An 18,288-nucleotide genomic window follows, 5' to 3' on the forward strand; every position below is an offset into this window, starting at 1 on the left:
GCTAGTCGAGTGATACTAGATTCAGTTTATTAGGGCATGTTGTGGGGCGTTGGCTTGTCGGGTGATACTGCAGAGATATGTACACTACAGCATATCCCTTTCCTGTTATAACTGGGATATGTGATTTTATAGAGAAAGTACATTTTGCTCCCTGACGTTAGCATGTTGCTAACGTTACAATCACCATGGAGATTTGGTTTTGTTTGATGAGAGGCTAGGAGGCTTGGCTGATTGGCTCTGAGTCTAGACCTGTCAGTCAGTCAAACAATAGCCTATAAGGAAAATAGCTCAATACTCTGAAAGTCCACAGTTTTAATTCTAGCATATATCACATAAAATGTTACAGAGAAGGCAACGATAGGTTTTCTGGGTGATTATACTCAATAGTAGTTCCACAAAGTCTTTAACAATTGACTTATGCATCTAAATTGTATCTCTTTATGTTTCACTGAACAAGAGGTTTTACAAGATGAATTTGAATATTCCTAACGTATCACAGACTTTAATTGAAAGCAGAAAAACATTGTCAAGGATGCCTTGTTTTTTTTCTAGTATGAAGGACTGGTGAAGGACATTGAAATGATCAGAAGAGCATTCCTGGGTTGGCATCTGGATGTCATTGTGACAGAACACGCTGAGGTTGAAACAATGTCCCTGTTATGATGGCCCCCTTGCTTATTTTCTGTTTTTATAGTTTGCACACATATACAATTAAGCAATTACACACAGTTACACACACACATACACTCTAACTGTAAAATGTTCTCTCCTTATGTGGGAAATGTGTAGAGTTGCAGAAAATGTGCTTTAAAATAGCTAAATGTTGTCTCTTTGGCCAAGAACACAGACTCTTACTTTTTTGGTGGGAGCCGCGCCATTGGCCATGCCCACTGTCTGATTGTGTCAAATGGGTCAAAACAAGGGAACGCATAATGAATCTCTTACTTTTGAACTTTTTTGGAAACTCTTGTACAATCCATTCTTTCCTTCCCTCAGGAGACGGTGCATGTGATTAAGATTCTACCCCGCCAATTAATTCATGGCTTCATAAATATACAAATGCGTTAGCTATCCAACTGGAACTAGATCATCTGAAATAGTCAGGGGATTCGTTCGTTTGTTCTCTCTCCTGGCACTCGGCTGAAAGCTCTGTTGTGTTTTAGACATGAATTATCTAACTGTTGGTTCAGCAGCTCCTCCACAGCAATGTCTCACAACACTGAGGATCAGTCAATCATCTAGCCAGTGTTCACACACACACACACTGATCTCTAATTGACCACTTGATGCATGAGTTAATTTGGACTTGAATATATTTCTGTAAGAATAAAAGGAAGGGTGCTGCCTCCAGTGATTCAACTAGCCTAGCTGTGATGTGGTGGGACTAATAGTAGTAGCAGTGGTAGGTGTTGAACAGTCTTAGTCTAACTGTGGTTAGGTCTGTGTTTTCATGATGAGAAACAGTGCATTCAGTATTCAGACCCATTGACTTTTTCCACATTTTGTTACGTTACAGCCTTATTCTAAAATTGATTAAATGATTGCTTTTCGTCATCAATCTACACACAATACCCCATAATGACAAAGTGAAAACAGGTTTTTAGAAAAAACAGAAATACCTTACATAAACAAGTGTTCAGGCCCTTTTTTAATGAGACTTGAAATTGAGCTCAGGTGCATCCTATTTCCATTGATCAACCTTGAGATGTTTCTACAACTTGATTGGAGTCCAGCTGTGGTAAAGGTGGACTCCAAAAATGACTTGTAGATAAAAAAAACATGAGCTGGTGCACACCCAGAATAAGGAGGAGGAAGGCACAGTGATGCCGAAACGTTGGTAAATACCCATTAAATTGCTGGGAGATTATACATGGAGTGTGCGACTTTCTTTATTTTGATAGTTTATAGGAAAAATGACTTGTGTCATGCACAAAGTAGATGTTCTAACCGACTTGCCAAAACAATAGTTTGTTCACAAGAAATTTGCGGAGTGGTTGAAAAACGACTTTTAATGACTCCAACCTGAGTGTATGTAAACTTCCGACTTCAACTGTATTTTAGTTTTTAATCCATTTTAGAATAAGGCTGTAATGTAACAAATGTGAAGTAAGTCAAGGGGTCTGAATACTTTTTGAATACACTGTATTTAAAGGTATGTACAGCAGGGTACAGCGACAGCATGAAGACAGAGAGTGTCATTTTTGTCTTTATTACAAACTCCAATGTGAAGGTAGCAATGCATGTCTACCTTGGCAACAGCTCATGAATTATTTATGGGGGCGTTAAATAAATGCTCCACACACACAGTCTATTTCCCAAACGCACACAAGTACACACACACACAGTCTATTTCCCAAACGCACACAAGTACACACACACACAGTCTATTTCCCAAACGCACACAAGTACACACACACACACACAAGTCTATTTCCCAAACCCAATCTGTCTCTGCCATAGCCTGCTGTTGCACTACTCCATGTTTCTGTGGGGACACATGTTGGAGGTCCCTGTATAACACTGTATCAAATATAGCACTGCAAATGCAATTAGCTACCTTGGCCCTGAGCATGGACTATTGATGGCAAGGGAGGGAGGGGTTTGAGGGTGGGGTAGAAGGCACAGTGCACAGTACTGACGGTTGTTTTGATTGTGAATATCTGATGGGAGGAAGGGTGACGGTGGTTTGGGATACGCAGGGAAATGCACATAGAGCCTCAGAGGCAAAAGTAACTGTGACTAATCAATTTAATGTGTTTCTGGCCTGAACTCAATTAAGAGAGGGGAAGACAGGATTCTGTTGGCTAACCTTTCTAAAAAATAGACCAAAAACACCCAGAATTCAGAAGCGAGTCAGTGGAGGATAATTAGGTGTTAACAATATTGGTGTGGTGAACCTAAGTGAGCTCGAAAACGTGGGGAGACATTTCCCTGTCTCTATCAGTGCTAAAAACATTAACACTACGAAATATTCGAGCAGCCAACTATATCACTCCTTATGCTTAATTTCCCTTAGATATAGACCCTTAAAATGGTTGGACATGGCACCCACACACACATTCCTCTCACACAGACTCCTCACACACACACACATACACACTGAGTATGCCAAACATTAGGAACACCTTCCTAATATTGAGTTGCACCCCCTTTTGCTCTCAGAACAGCCTCAATTAGTTGTGGCATGGACTCTACAATGTGTCAAAATCGTTCCACAGGGATGCTGGCCCATGTTGACTTCAATGCTTTCCACAGTTGTGTCAAGTTGGCTGGATGTCCTTTGGGTGGTGGACCATTCTTGATACACACGGGAAACTGTTGAGCGTGAAAAACCCAGCAACGTTGCAGTTCTTGACACAAGCCGGTGCACATCGCACCTACTACCATACCCCGTTCAAAGGCACTTAAATATTTTGTCTTGCCCATTCACCCTCCGAATGGCACACACACACACAATCCATCTCTGAATTGTCTCAAGTTTTAAAAATCCTTCTTTAATCTGTCTCCTCCCCTTCATCTACACTGATTGAAGTGGATTTAACAAGTTACACCCATAAGGGATCATATATTTCACCTGGATTCACCTGGTCAGTCTATGTCATGGAAAGAGCAGGTGTTCTTAATGTTTTGTACACTCAGTGTTTGCTCTTGTCAGGGGTAATTGGCTGCTGGCTGACTCACTCTCTAATTGGAGGATAGCTGTCAACAGTACAGGTATTCAAGGATGTTGCAGCCAGCAGCACAGAGAAAATAAGAGCCAATGAGTCTAGCCACATTACAGTTGGAGAGAGAGGCAGTATAGCCACCGCCTCTCAAACACAGACAGCCACACCAAAACGAACACGCCAGAGAAGAGAAGAGCACAGCTTAAGAAGAGCTCTGTATATCTAGTCATTTATTTTCTTCGTCTCTGTCTCTAGTATTTATTCTTCATCCCTCTAAGGGTCTCCAGGCTTCAGATGCATGTCTAAATGAGCTTCATTTAATGGGGAATCTGACACAGAGGGAAAGAAAACAAACAAAGAGACAAATTGGGGGACTGTAGTAGACAGTGGCGGTCAATGCCGTTTAAGATGAGGGAGGATTATTACATTTTTAATGAGCATGGCCTTGTTTCTATTACAACATGTTGGATGACTGTCATTCATATTCCATTCACCCAGTTCAATGTAAGATAGATTTAGGCTACTACATGATACTCACATTTTCCCTGTAGCCATCATGAGGTTGCTACAACCTAGCCTATGACTGAACGTTTACAACGTAGGTCCAGAGAATTTTGAGTAATCAATGTGGCAGTGAAACATTCAATGCTGCCTTGCACACACTTTCCTGCACCTAGCTGATCTAGGTGCAATCATTAGTCCAACAGTTGCAAACAAAAGTTTCTATTGGACAAATTCAGGTGTGTTTATCCCTGTTTCGTTCCGTTAGAGAAACATTTTTCAACAAAATCGGCGCAATGAATACACCCCTGATCACACACCCACAAAGTTAACTTTCATAGCAACCACATACAAACAGCTCGTTGTATACAGTGCCTTTGGGAAGTACATAGACCCCTTGACTTTTTCCCCAAAAAATGTACGTTACATCCTTATTCTAAAATGGATAAAATAATATATATATATCCTCAGCATTCTACACACAAAGCAAAACAGGTCTTTTGAAATGTTTGCAAATGTATTAACATTAAACAGGAAATACCTTATTTACATAAGTATTCAGACCTTTGCTATGAGACTCAAAATTGAGCTCAGGTGCATCCTGTTTCCACATCCTTGAGATGTTTCTACAATTTGATTGGAGTCCACCTGTGGTAAACACAATTGATTGGACATGATTTGGAAAGGCACACACGGACTTGAACCCGATCGAACATCTCTGGAGAGACCTGAAAATAGCAATCCAGCAACGCTCCCCGTCCAATCTGACAGAGCTTGAGAGGATATGGAGAGAAGAATGTGAGAAACTCCCCAAATACAGGTGCGCCAACCTTGTAGCGTCATACCCAAGAAGACTCAAGGCTGTAATCGCTTCCAAAGGTGCTTCAGCAAAGTACTGTGTAAGGGGTCTGAATAAATGTGATATTCTTTTTATTTCTTTTTTATAAATTAGCAAAAATTGGATGGTCAACAGAAACAGGATGCACCTGAGCTCAATTTCAAGTCTCATAGCAAAGGGTCTGAATACATATGTAAATAAGGTATTTCTGTTTTTCTAAAAACCTGTTTTCACTTTGTCATTATGGGGTATTGTGTGTAGATTGATGAGGGGAAAAAAACAATGTAATCAATTTTAGAATAAGGCTGTAACGTAACAAAATGTGGAAAAAGTCAAGGGGTCTGTCTATCATTCCTTCTCACATCTATCTACACGCTCTTGTCCTCTCACCTTTTCCCTTTGCTTGTGGACTTCCATGCACAACACATCAGCTGTCTGTGACCAGGCGAAAAAACCTTTCCAAGCCAAACCTTCATATCATGACTGCTAACCCCTAAAACACAGCCTACATTGTTGTCACATCCTAGTCAACATAGCTACTAGAACTAACACGTTAGTAAATCCGCTACAATCATTCAGGACAGTGACACTGTACAGTCAGCAGCAATCAGTTTAGCAGTTACACTGCCGGGCCTCGGTGGCAATAAATTAATTAAACCAAAAGCTTACCTTGTCTTGGAAGAGTTCCAGTGCTGGATAGCCATAGGCAGCTAGCTAACATAGCATCCATCTCTGTTTGAGCTGGGTGTTTGATTAGGCTAAACTAGCTAGCTGCATTCGATGCTAGCTAGGTAAGTGAAAGTGAAAAAAAATACTATGAAATATAGCTAGCTCTCTCTTCTCTCTCTGTCTCTCTTTCTTGCTTCTCCTTGATTTTGGAATACATTCATTTGTTCAAACTGTTCAACTTTTGTCTTTCTCTTTGAGTCAACTACTCACCACATTTTATGCACTGCAGTGCTAGCTAGCTGTAGCTTATGCTTCCGGTTCTAGATGCATTCTCTGATCATTTGATTGGGTGGACAACATGTCAGTTCATGCTGCAAGAGCTCTGATAGGTTGGAGGATGTCCTCTGGAAGTTGTCATAATTACTGTGTAAGTCTATGGAAGGGGGTGAGAACCATGAGCTTCTTAGGTTTTGTATTGAAGTCAATGTACCAAGAGGAGGACGGAAGCTAGCTGTCATGCCTGCTCCCGCTCTTCCTCCTCGAGGGCGCCAGACTCCCCAACATTACGCACTCAAGCCACCTTCAGTACGCACACCTGCCGTTCCCCGTCACGCGCATCAGCGCTCATTGGACTCACATGGACTCAATTACTTGTGTAATTTCCTTCCCTATATCTGTCTGTTTCCTAGCTCTGTTCCCTGCTTCGGGATTGTTTGTCATATGTCCTTGTTTTCCCGTGTGCTGACGCTGTTCCTGTCGTGTTCTATGTCCGTTTCTGAATAAATGTTTGACTCCCCGTACCTGCTTCTCCTGTCCGGTGTCGGTCCTTACACATTGGGATTAATCAATGGCCACAGAGCTAAAGCTAAGGGGCTGGTGATCCCTACAGAGACCATAGAAACTATAGTAGACTTGAAGGTCACTGCCTATTACCTTGAAGAGCAAAGGATGGACCCTTGCAGTGGAATCTGATTGTTGGGAAGATTTGACACATGGCCTAAGCTCTGCTACACTTTTTTCCCCTTCTCTCTTATTGTGGCCTGGTCTGAAAGGATATTGTCTGTGAACTTAACAATGACAAGACAGTGAGACTGTTCTAAATTGCTCACCTCAGAATGGTAAGCAACCAGAATGTAGCAACACCATTGCTACGGCTAGTAGTGTCACTGGATGAATGCTGGAAGTCCTCCTTATGAATTAATGTGGAAATGTAACACAGACATCATTCTTTAGTAAATTATTTTATTTGTTTTCTGTTGGGTTGAAAGCTTTTTTCTTCAGAATGAACTTGCTCTTCCCTCTCCAAAATATTGAACTGACTGTGCATCAGGGCCCTGATTGAACTATTACATTAAACATTCATTACACTGTAGTATAAATAGCCTTTCTTGATAATTGATTAGTTAACCTGTTAGGGACAGACGTTCCGCTAGCGGAATGCCTCACCAATATCCAATGGTAGAGCGTGGCGCGAAATACAAATACCTCAAAAATGCTATAACTTCAATTTCTCAAACATATTACTATTTTACACCATTTTAAAGACAAGACTCTCGTTAATCTAACCACATTGTCTGATTTCAAAAAGGCTTTACAGCGAAAGCAAAATATTAGATTATGTCAGGAGAGTACACTGCCAAAAATAATCACACAGCCATTTTCAAAGCAAGCATATATGTCACAAAAAACAAAACCACAGCTAAATGCAGCACTAACCTTTGATGATCTTCATCAGATGACACTCCTGGGACATTATGTTATACAATACATGCATGTTTTGTTCAATCAAGTTCATATTTATATCAAAAACCAGCTTTTTACATTAGCATGTGATGTTCAGAACTAGCATACCCACCGCAAACTTTCGGTGAATTTACTAAATTACTCACGATAAACGTTGACAAAAAACATAACAATTATTTTAAGAATTATAGATACAGAACTCCTTTATGCAATCGCGGTGTCAGATTTTAAAATAGCTTTTCGGCGAAAGCACATTTTGCGATATTCTGAGTACATAGCCTGGCCATCATGGCTAGCTAATTTGGCCCTCACCAAACTCAGACTTACTATAAGAAAAATTGGATTACCTTAGCTGTTCTTCGTCAGAATGCAATCCCAGGACTTATACTTCAACAACAAATGTTGTTTTGGTTCCAAATAATCCATAGTTATATTCAAATACCTCCGTTTCGTTCGTGCGTTCAGGTCAGTATCCGAAGGGTGACGCGCGAGCGCATTTCGTGACAAAAAATGGCAAAATATTCCATTACCGTACTTCGAAGCATGTCAAACGCTGTTTAAAATCAATTTTTATGCTATTTTTCTCGTAAAATAGCGATAATTTTCCAACCGGGCGACGTTGTATTCATTCAAAGAGAGAAAGAAAAACATGGAGAATTCACATGAAAGCGCATCTCCAGTGTCACTGTTCTCAGCCTGACCACTCACAAAATCTCCTGCTGTTTTTCGCCCAGAGACTGGAGAGACGTCATTCCACTTTCTGGCGCCTTCTGAGAGCCAATGGAAGCCTTAGAAAATGTCACATTACAGCAGAGATGCTGTATTTTTGATAGAGATGCCACAGAAGGAGAACAAATTGTCAGACAGGGCACTTCCTGTATGGAATCTTCTCAGGTTTTGGCCTGCCATATGAGTTCTGTTATACTCACAGACACCATTCAAACAGTTTTAGGAACTTTAGAGTGTTTTCTATCCAAATCCACTAATATATGCATATTCTAGTTTCTGGGCAGGAGCAGTAACCAGATTAAATCGGGTACGTTTTTTATCCGGCCGTGAAAATACTGCCCCCTATCCCAAACAGGTTTTAACCATGTACGATTTAAGTGTAATTGGGTGTTAAGTGCCTGATCAGCTCCATTTTCATTGTTTTACAAAAGTCTCTCTCTCTCCCTCTCTCCCTCTCTCCCTCCAGTGATGGATGGGCAGATCGTGATGAGGTGGTAGAGGGGTATGAACAGGAGGCTGAAGGTGGGATCACGATGAAGCTGCAGTCAGAGGAAGTGAAGTCATTTGATGACTACTTCCTGAAGCTGCGTTTGGACACCAACTCACGGAACCCGTGGTTCCCAGAGTTCTGGCAGTACCGCTTCCAGTGCCGTCTGGCCGGACATCCACAGGAAATGAAGAAATACAAGAAAGTCTGCTCCGGTGAGAATCACTAATGAACTACATTACCCAGAGTCATGAGGAATTAGCAGGGTTTACGTTGGGAGGAGGAAGGAAATACATCTTTAAATCAACGAAAGCAATCGGAAGAAAATTATCAAAAATCATCACAAAAAGGAGGTTATATATTGACTGCAATTTCAATACATGATGAGATAGGCCAAGATAACATGAATAGTTCATCTTAATGTTTTGAAATAGCAATTGTATGATAATGATATTGATGTCTCCCTTTTTCCCCCTTTCCAAATACTTTCTCTGCTTTCGAACAAAAGGTGATCTAGGTAAACTGAGTTGTTGCCCCACCAAAATCACTAACACATTTTTATGGATATTATTCACAACAAATCACAATTAACATACCGATTAGATGTATCACCTGAAACAATGCTCAATAAGCATGCTTTCAAACATTTTGTTAGAAAAGCTTTTCCAAGTATCGATGCTGTTGTGAGTATATTCACCTCAACATTTAGGTATTATACATGTACTACTTTCTAATACCTGACTCTCTTAAGACTTATTAAACCAATATGGGTTGATCTATGATAGTTTGCTGTATCTCATGTTATGTTCTCTTCCTAAAGATCTCCAAGGTGGTAAGTGTATATTTCAGGATTAAGAAGATGATGACTTTTCCTGCTCTTGCATCGTACTGTATAAGCACATCACTTCACTTCGGCAAGACTTGTAGAGTTTGACTGGTGTCATCTCTGAGGATCATGTTGGCCCCTTGTTCTACCTCTAGACCAGTGAAATAAATAGAAAGCTTCAAATTGGCTGCTGTGTTCGGAGAAAGCCTGGGGTAGGGTCAAATCAGTCAAACTCTACTGTACAAGCTCTTGGGTTGTTTTTTTGAAAGTACTGCAATGTGGAGGGAGCACAAGGAAGAATGAGTCACTGAAACACACTGTTCACGACCCCTTTCAGTAGAACACCAGAGTATGAGAGCGATGTGTTCTATATAGAATACCCCAATGCTGCCTATCTGCATGATCACCACAGACAAAATACGGCCATTTTGTAAATGAATAAAGAAACAATAGGAAAATATGGCGAGAAAATTGTTTGAGATTTAAGCAGTTAAACATTTCACGGAGTAGCACCTCAGGTACAGTATGATTATAAGGTGAATGAATGTATCTTTTAAAAAATGTCACTATTAGTGCTATGGTTACCCTATTCCCTGTGCTTTGTTAATGTCCACCTTTGATTTGCCAGTTGTATTGCCTGAAAATGCTTTCAGCTGGCTGACCAAAAATGCCTGTTACACAATATGGTGTCCACAGACCTAACTCTTTCTCCCTCAAGATTCCTCCAAGTTCTGTATCCTTTGGAAAAAATAAGCCTCTGGACACCTTATTGTGATTTACTGTATGGTGTGTGCCAATTCTATTGTGCTGCAAAAGAGAGAGAGGTTTTTGTTGTATGTTTTGATCCAATTATAATTCAAAACTCAGTTCTTCATGGGTTGGAGAAAGAAGTTGTATAATTCTCTTGTAGTACAATATTCTGTGTGATAAAATGTTCACATTGATACGACACTGTAAATCCAGCACAAACAAACAAAATGTTTGCCTCCTTAGAAAAACAACATCAACCAATCCCCCATTTTGACATTCTGTAAATTTCTCACCAATCCCTAGGCAACGAGAGTCTTCATGAGAACTACGTCCAGGACAGTAAGATGGGCTTCGTCATTAATGCCATCTATGCCATGGCCCACGGTCTCCATGACATGCACAGTGAGCTGTGCCCTAGCCAGCCAGGCCTGTGTGAGGCCATGGACCCCATCGATGGCAGTAAGCTGCTGGATTACCTGCTCAAGACCACCTTCAGAGGGGTATCAGGGGAGGATGTGTACTTCGACGAGAATGGGGACACTCCTGGCAGGTGAGGGAGATGGATGGAGTAGGAGGAGAGGAGGAGGAGAAGGATGTAGGGGAGGTGGAGAAGGAGGAGGAGGAAGAGGGGGATGGGGGTTGCTATGGAGAATTGTTGGCGAGCAGATTTTGTGTGAAATAACTATGAAAACATATGCATGGGCATACGTACACACACACACACACACACACACACACACACACACACACACACACACACACACACACACACACACACACACACACACACACACACCTTAACCACTCAGAATGAATGCATGAACTGTTAACCTTTGAATTAATTTTATTTTAACCCTGTAACCACACGGATTTAACCCTTTAACCACGTGGAATTAATGCATCGAAAATAATACGTTGAATTTCGAAGGGAGAATATGAGATCTTGTTGCCAGCCAGCTACAGACAGTCCCTGAAAGACAGGTGAAAAACACCCCGTCATCTGTTTTTCAGCCAGAGGTCAGAGCTAGTACTTAGGCATGGCCTCATAATCAAAATAGATCTGGGTTCTAAGCCCAAAGGTGATGTTCTGTACCCCTCTGAGTGGCTTTACCTGAAATTGCTTGGCAAAACTTCCAACTATATAGTCTGTAAAGTGTTAGTGATTTTGAATAAAGGGGTCTGCTCTAAGCAAGGTATTTAGGGGTTATCATTAAATCACCTGCCACTAATTCACTCTTAATTTCTCCCTTTCTCTCTTTCTCCATTTTGTCCTTGCTCCGTGTCTCTCTCTCTCTCTCTCTCTCTCTATGTCTCTCCCCCCTCACTCCCTCTCTCTCTCACCCATTCACCCTCTCCTCTCCCCCTCTCAGGTATGACATCATGAACCTGCAAAGTGTGGGAGACGGTAGCTATGACTACCAGCAGGTGGGCTCGTGGCACGAGGGCATTCTGAACATCGATGACTGGAAGCTGTGGATGAACAACAGTGACATGGTCCGCTCTGTCTGCAGCGAGCCCTGCTCCAGGGGACAAATCAAGGTACAGACACTGAAAAACCATGCTGAGCCAGGCTGGGCCAGGCTGGATTGGGATAGTGTCACGAGAATTTTGCTATCTCAATGGTTGAACTCAACTATCACTCAAGCTTGGTCTATTTCCCAGAGGTCGTAAATCTCCGGTTAATAAAGAATTAGACAAAGTCTCAGATTCTGCAATAGATCAATATTTTATTCAGAGAGCGCTCTGTCTTCAAAATGAGAACACAATCTTTTTATAGCACACACACACACAAATGAACTCACATCAGTAGAAACTCTACCTCTCTTTAGGTGGGCTGTATTTTTCCAAAGTTCACATACATTGTTTATCCCCCTTCTGCAACATGTTTCATCATCTTCTGCATGCCTTGCGAAATAGTAACACAATGGCCTAGTCACACACATTATTGAATTATGACTCTAACACATTTCATACAAGTATATGGTTTCAGGGTGGAATACTTTAGTCATTATCTTAAACATTCAAATTATTCTATCAGATAGGTCCTGAAAAAGTCCGTCAGGAATACCCAGAACTCAGTTTAGTGCACAACTTCTTTGACTATTTTTCTGCTTTAATGCTTTTGTTTAATCTTATTTGAACTAAGTTTGCTCTGTAAATTGATCCCTAGCTTAGGAATTGATGAGCAGATTCCATTCCTGGTTGAAAAGGTATAATTTCATTGTGTATTAACAAAATGCAGTGGAGCCTATATTATCTTGAGGAAACACAAATCAAGTCAAATCAAACCCAATGTATTTATAAAGCCCTTCTTACATCAGCTGATATCTAAAAGTGCTGTACAGAAACCCAGCCTAAAACCCCAAACAGCAAGCATTGCAGGTGTAGAAACACCTTGAGTCTCTTCAACCTGGGCCAGTATTATTCAGCCTGGCCATAAGCCTACCATAGGGACCATGCACACTCTCCTGTCTGCTTTAGTTGGGCCTGCTACAGCGTTGTTTACAGCCCTGTGCAGGGCATCACCCTGTTGTACATATCACTGCTCTGGTAACATACACTCTGGGAACAGGACAAAGTAAATGCAGCTGAGCTTGTCTTTTGGAATATAATTTGTGTACCGCTAAGGAAAAACTGTTACACCATATAGGTTCTTATAAAATGGGCTCCCGAGTGGTGCAGCAGTCTAAGGCACTGCATCTCAGTGCTAGAGGCATAACTTGTGGCTCAGTTGGTAGAGCATGGTGTTTGCAATGCCAGCATGGTGTGTGCAACGCCAGGGTTGTGGGTTCGATTCCCACGGGGGGCCAGAACAAAAAAAATGCATGAAATGGTATGCAATGTATGCATTCACTACTGTAAGTCGCTCTGGATAAGAGCGTCTGCTAAATGACTAAAATGTAAATGTAACTACAGACCCTGGTTCGATTCCAGGCTGTATCACAACCCTGCTGTGATTGGGAGTCCCGTAGGGCAGCACACAATTGGCCCAGTGTCATCTGGGTTAGGGTTTGGCTGGGGTAGGCCATCATTGTAAATACGAATTTGTTCTTAACTGACTTGCCTAGTTATGGGTAAAGGTTAAAAAATATATATAAAAACAAACAAAAAAATTTGGCACTTCACTTATTCATTTTAGCTACTAGTGGCGCAAAGGGCATACACTTGCCCCATCAAAGCCATATTAGACACTAATACCCATCTTTATATCTGATTGGGGTTAGTGGTGTGGGGGTTGTGATTTGTTATGGTTTGGGTATTGTTATTGTTTTGACTGATAGCCTCTGACCTCTGTGTGATCAGGTGATCAGGAAGGGCGAGGTGAGCTGCTGCTGGATCTGCACTACCTGTAAGGACAATGAGATTGTCCGGGATGAGTTCACCTGTCAAGCCTGTGACCTGGGCTGGTGGCCCGATGACGATCTGGAAGGTAATTAACTAACTGGGAACTATGTATTTATGAGCCATGATGACTGACTACATGGATCTACCTGGCTGTAGCTCCTCCAGGTCCTACCCCCTCTAACCCTAACATCTTCTCTAACCTGTATGTCAGTCCCAGCCACTATCCCCTCTATCTATACCTCCCCCAGCCTTGGCCCGCTGTCATCTCCTCTAACACCCACCTCCCTAATCTCCCAATCCACCACCACATACTGACAATATATCCCAGGTTTCTGCTTAAACCCAGTCCCCAACTCCCTGCAGCCTGCGCTCTGCTTTGTTCTCCCTGTGAAGGCACTGCCAATTTCTGTCTATTCTTCCCCATTCCTTGCTAATATACTGATTTATATTGTGATCAAATATTTTTTAATTTAGTAATTTTGTTGTTGGGGGGGGGGGGGGGGGGGGGGCTACAGACAATACACAAATTCATATAATTTCATAGCTTGCACCCACCCGTGGAATGCCACTCAAAAATAAGAAGTTTTAAAAAGTACACAAATACCAATGATCATACCACAGAGCCAAAAAGCAACAATAAATTTAGTATATAAAAAACAACGTGACATTCTATTCTTGACAAAATACATTATTTACCATTCATTTCTTTTGGGTACAAAATAATCTGAAACACAACCAAAACAAACAGCACATGCATTCAACAAATTTGTAGAGTCACAAGCTTGATGTAGTAATTGTGTGCTATGAATACGGGACCAAATACTTACGTTTTTACTACTTTAGAACACACAAATTAATTTGTCCCAATACGTTTGGTCCCCTAAAATGGGGGGAACATGTACAAAAAGTGCTGTAATCTCTAAACAATTCACCTGATATGGATGAAAATACACTCAAATTAAAGCTGACATTCTGCACTTTAACCTCACAGTCATAGTATTGTAACAAAAGTGCTGGAGTGCTGAGCCAAACAACAACATACTTGTCGCTGTTCCAATACTTTTAGAGCTCACTGTATTTTTCCATATTCTATTCCAGTTACTTTTTTAATGGCTAGCTCAGAATGAGATTTCCAAAAGTTGTTTATACATTATAGAGAGCACATATAATTTATATAAAAACTAACATCATTGGATGGTTTAGTAGTTGGGTTTACTGTCCATTACTGTCCATGATATCAGGATACGGATTCCACATTTAGACCATTGGGGGGATGCTAAAGGCTGTCCTGCAGATCAGGAGTGTGGGCATGCCATTTTGATTCCCAGTTACATTGTTTTTAAATTTTCCACCAAATAGAGATTGTGTAAGCAATAATAGAACCAATCCGTAGTTTACATTGTTTAAGGGATATATCAGTGAAGACCACTGCTTCCAGGGCAATAGGAGACACCATACTTCTTGCTATACTCAGCCAGGGGGTGGAAGAATCATGTCTAAACCAATTCAGGATGGGATTAAATGCCTGGAAACAGATTGAAAATGTTGGTACTGATTTTGGCTACGTCTTTCCCTCTTTGTAAGTTTGATAATTTTATCCGGGATCACTTACTTTGACGTATACATTTTTAAACCTAACTATGGATTTTATCCCAATAGCCAGAAGGGGGAGACAAGGGAAACATTGAACTACAGAAATTCAGCCGTGGCAATATATTCATTTTGACAATCGATATTCTGCTGGTTAAACCAACTGGGATGTTATCCCATCTGCTGAGGTTGGATTGAATTGATTTGAGCATTCTGTTAAAGTTTCTAACAATGGTTTTATCTAAGGTCTAGATAAAGTAAGATATTGTCAGCGTATAATGAGATGACGTGATCTGTAGAATTTAGAGATATTGATGTAATTTATTTTGATTGTCAAATTGCCTGGGCCAGGGGCTCCATAGACAATAAAAATAGCAGAGGTGAGATGGTATCACCTTGCCTGCTACTTCAAGTTGTTCTGAACGGAACAGAGCAGGTATTGCCCGTTATTACTATGGCTGAGCGATTGGCATATATTATTTTAATCATATTATTGAAATTGGAGCCAAGTCCCATAGGTTCCAAAACCAACCAAAGATATGAACATTCTAGTCTATCTCTCCGTCATGTGCTCTGCCTTCCCCAACTCCTTTCATCTCACCTCCCGCTCTCTTAACTGCTGTCTATCAGTCTGTCTGTCTCATCTTCTCCTCCCTCTTGCCTTCTCTTCTCAGCTCTCTCTCTCTCTCTCTCCACTCTCTTCCCCCTTCCTCCTCGGTGCCTTCTCCCTGACCCAGGAGTTATTTTGTCAGCGATTCGAGCTGAGGGGAGCTCTCTTCTCTCACAGCTGCTAGGTGAAAAATCCCATTAGCTATTTTAGAGGACACGGATAGCTTTCCAACAGTTTGTCGTCTGAGATGAAATTGCTCCCTTTCCTGTGAGTTCCTAAGCATGTCTGGGGAATACTAATAGGGAATATCCTTCCCACATCCGAATGGAAAAGTGGAAAGGTGGATATTTTTATGACTCGTTGTTTTGGTTCCCATAGCTCTGTCATTCTTGGTTACTGGGGAAACCAACGTTTAGAGGAGGGAAGATGTTGTGAACTTGAGGAGGGAGGGAGTCTTTTATAAGTAATGTTGGAATTATTCAAAGGTCTTCTAAAAGCTGACAGGATTGTGTAGGGAAGAGAAATATGGGATTTGAAGATTTTTGACAGAGATGATGATGATAAGTGCATTTCATATTTGCCTCCCTTTTCCATTGGCGGTGTGTGAGCCTGATTAACTAAGCTTGGAGGCCAGAAATGTTAAAGTTCTTGTGATTTGGGTTTGAGGACTAAATTATGCTGGTTGTGGTGGCATAGATGTAGCCAGGCCTAGCCTGTTGTGGCGCTGTAATACTATTAGCTAGGAGCGCTGAGTAATACAGGGGTTTTAAGCTGAATCTGGGGACGTCACTTTCCGCCCTTGCGACTCTCAGTGTGTGTCAGATGACAAATCACCACCAATGATGCATGATGGACAGCCACACACCCAGAGACACACACACACACACACACACACACACACACACACACACACACACACACACACACACACACACACACACACACACACACACACACACACACACACACACACACACACACACACACACACACAATTTACGCTGCAACATAAGCATGAGAGGAAAATCTGACAGATTTGGAGCGTATGTGTGTGTTCTTGAGTAATTCTTCAGTCTACCCATGTTCCCCTCTTTTCCATTTACAGAGCTTTCTATTTATTTTACACAATTTACACGCTTCAATGATTAGATAAACAACAGCATCTCTCATTTCCTCTGTCCTCTGCAGGTTGTGTGCCCCTGCCTCTGAATTACCTGGACTGGTCAGACGTGGAGTCCATCGTGGCAGTGTGTTTGTCCTGTGTGGGCATCCTGGTCACCCTCTGGGTCATCTTAATCTTTGTGGTGTACCGCGACACGCCCGTGGTCAAGTCGTCCAGTCGTGAGCTGTGCTACATCATCCTGGTGGGCGTCTTACTGGGCTACATCTGCCCATTCACCCTGATCGCCTATCCCACTGTGGCATCCTGCTACCTGCAGCGCCTCCTAGTCGGCCTCTCGGCCGCAATGTGCTACTCTGCCCTGGTCACCAAAACCAACCGCATCGCCCGCATCCTGGCCGGCAGCAAGAAGAAGATCTGCACCAAGAAGCCCCGCTTCATGTCGGCCTGGGCCCAGGTATTCATCTCCTTCTTCCTCATCAGCCTGCAACTCATCCTGGAGATAACCCTGATCATCCTGGAGCCTCCCTTGCCCGTCAAGTACTACCCCAGCATCCGGGAGGTCTACCTCATCTGCAACACCAGCACGGTGGGCATGGTGGCCCCGCTGGGCTACAACGGCCTGCTCATCATGAGCTGTACCTACTACGCCTTCAAGACGCGCAACGTCCCGGCCAACTTCAATGAGGCCAAGTACATCGCCTTCACCATGTACACCACTTGTATCATCTGGTTGGCCTTTGTTCCCATCTACTTCGGCTCCAACTACAAGATCATCACCACGTCCTTCTCCGTGAGCCTGAGCGTCACCGTGGCGCTGGGGTGCATGTTCTCGCCCAAGATGTATATCATCATCGCCAAGCCAGAGAGGAACGTGAGGAGCGCCTTCACCACGTCCGATGTAGTCAGGATGCATGTGGGAGACGGCCAGGCGGCTCAGCAGAGCAAGAGCATTCTCAACATGTTCCGTAGGAAGAAGAACAAAAACGGAAGCACCAAGTGAGTAACCTTCAGTGATGTTCAGAACTCAGGGCCTAAAGAGGAGGGCATATAGAAGGATAGCACACTTATTTGGATCCAAAAGTTGTCTTGTGACCACAATTAACAATTTTTTGTAGACCCTACTCTTTCATTCTACAGTTTTCTGCCCAAATATGATGACATATAATGTGTGTTTGACTATACATTTTTTTGGTAGATTAGCCAATTAAAAGCAAAATGTGATTTACAGATGTAATCCTGAGGTAATATATGTTGATTTAACTCAGAACTGGGCGTATCTTCAAAGCTAGTCCGATTGCAAGATTAGCACTAAATAATGGGAGCGTATACTTTATGTATGATGATTAAAGAATAGATTGTATAGATTTAAAGTGGATTCCTAATAGACGTTCCACAAAGACACTGACAGTAAG

At 42.0% G+C, this 18,288-nt stretch overlaps 1 protein-coding gene across 2 annotated transcripts in view; it reads left to right on the forward strand.

Moving 5' to 3' along the window:
• LOC106607995 (metabotropic glutamate receptor 1) overlaps nt 1-18,288 on the forward strand; it is a 44,480-nt gene that overhangs the window by 21,839 nt on the left and 4,353 nt on the right. For both annotated transcript variants that reach the window (XM_014205581.3, XM_082976961.1), the window contains exons 4-8: nt 8,612-8,847; nt 10,512-10,758; nt 11,579-11,747; nt 13,512-13,638; nt 16,942-17,872. In XM_014205581.3, the coding sequence (XP_014061056.1) occupies nt 8,612-8,847; nt 10,512-10,758; nt 11,579-11,747; nt 13,512-13,638; nt 16,942-17,872 (1,710 nt within the window). The remainder of the gene's footprint in view (nt 1-8,611; nt 8,848-10,511; nt 10,759-11,578; nt 11,748-13,511; nt 13,639-16,941; nt 17,873-18,288) is intronic.

This window comes from Salmo salar, chromosome 06 (assembly GCF_965601325.2).
Source record: "Salmo salar chromosome 06, fSalSal1, whole genome shotgun sequence".
Lineage (NCBI taxonomy): Eukaryota > Metazoa > Chordata > Actinopteri > Salmoniformes > Salmonidae > Salmo > Salmo salar.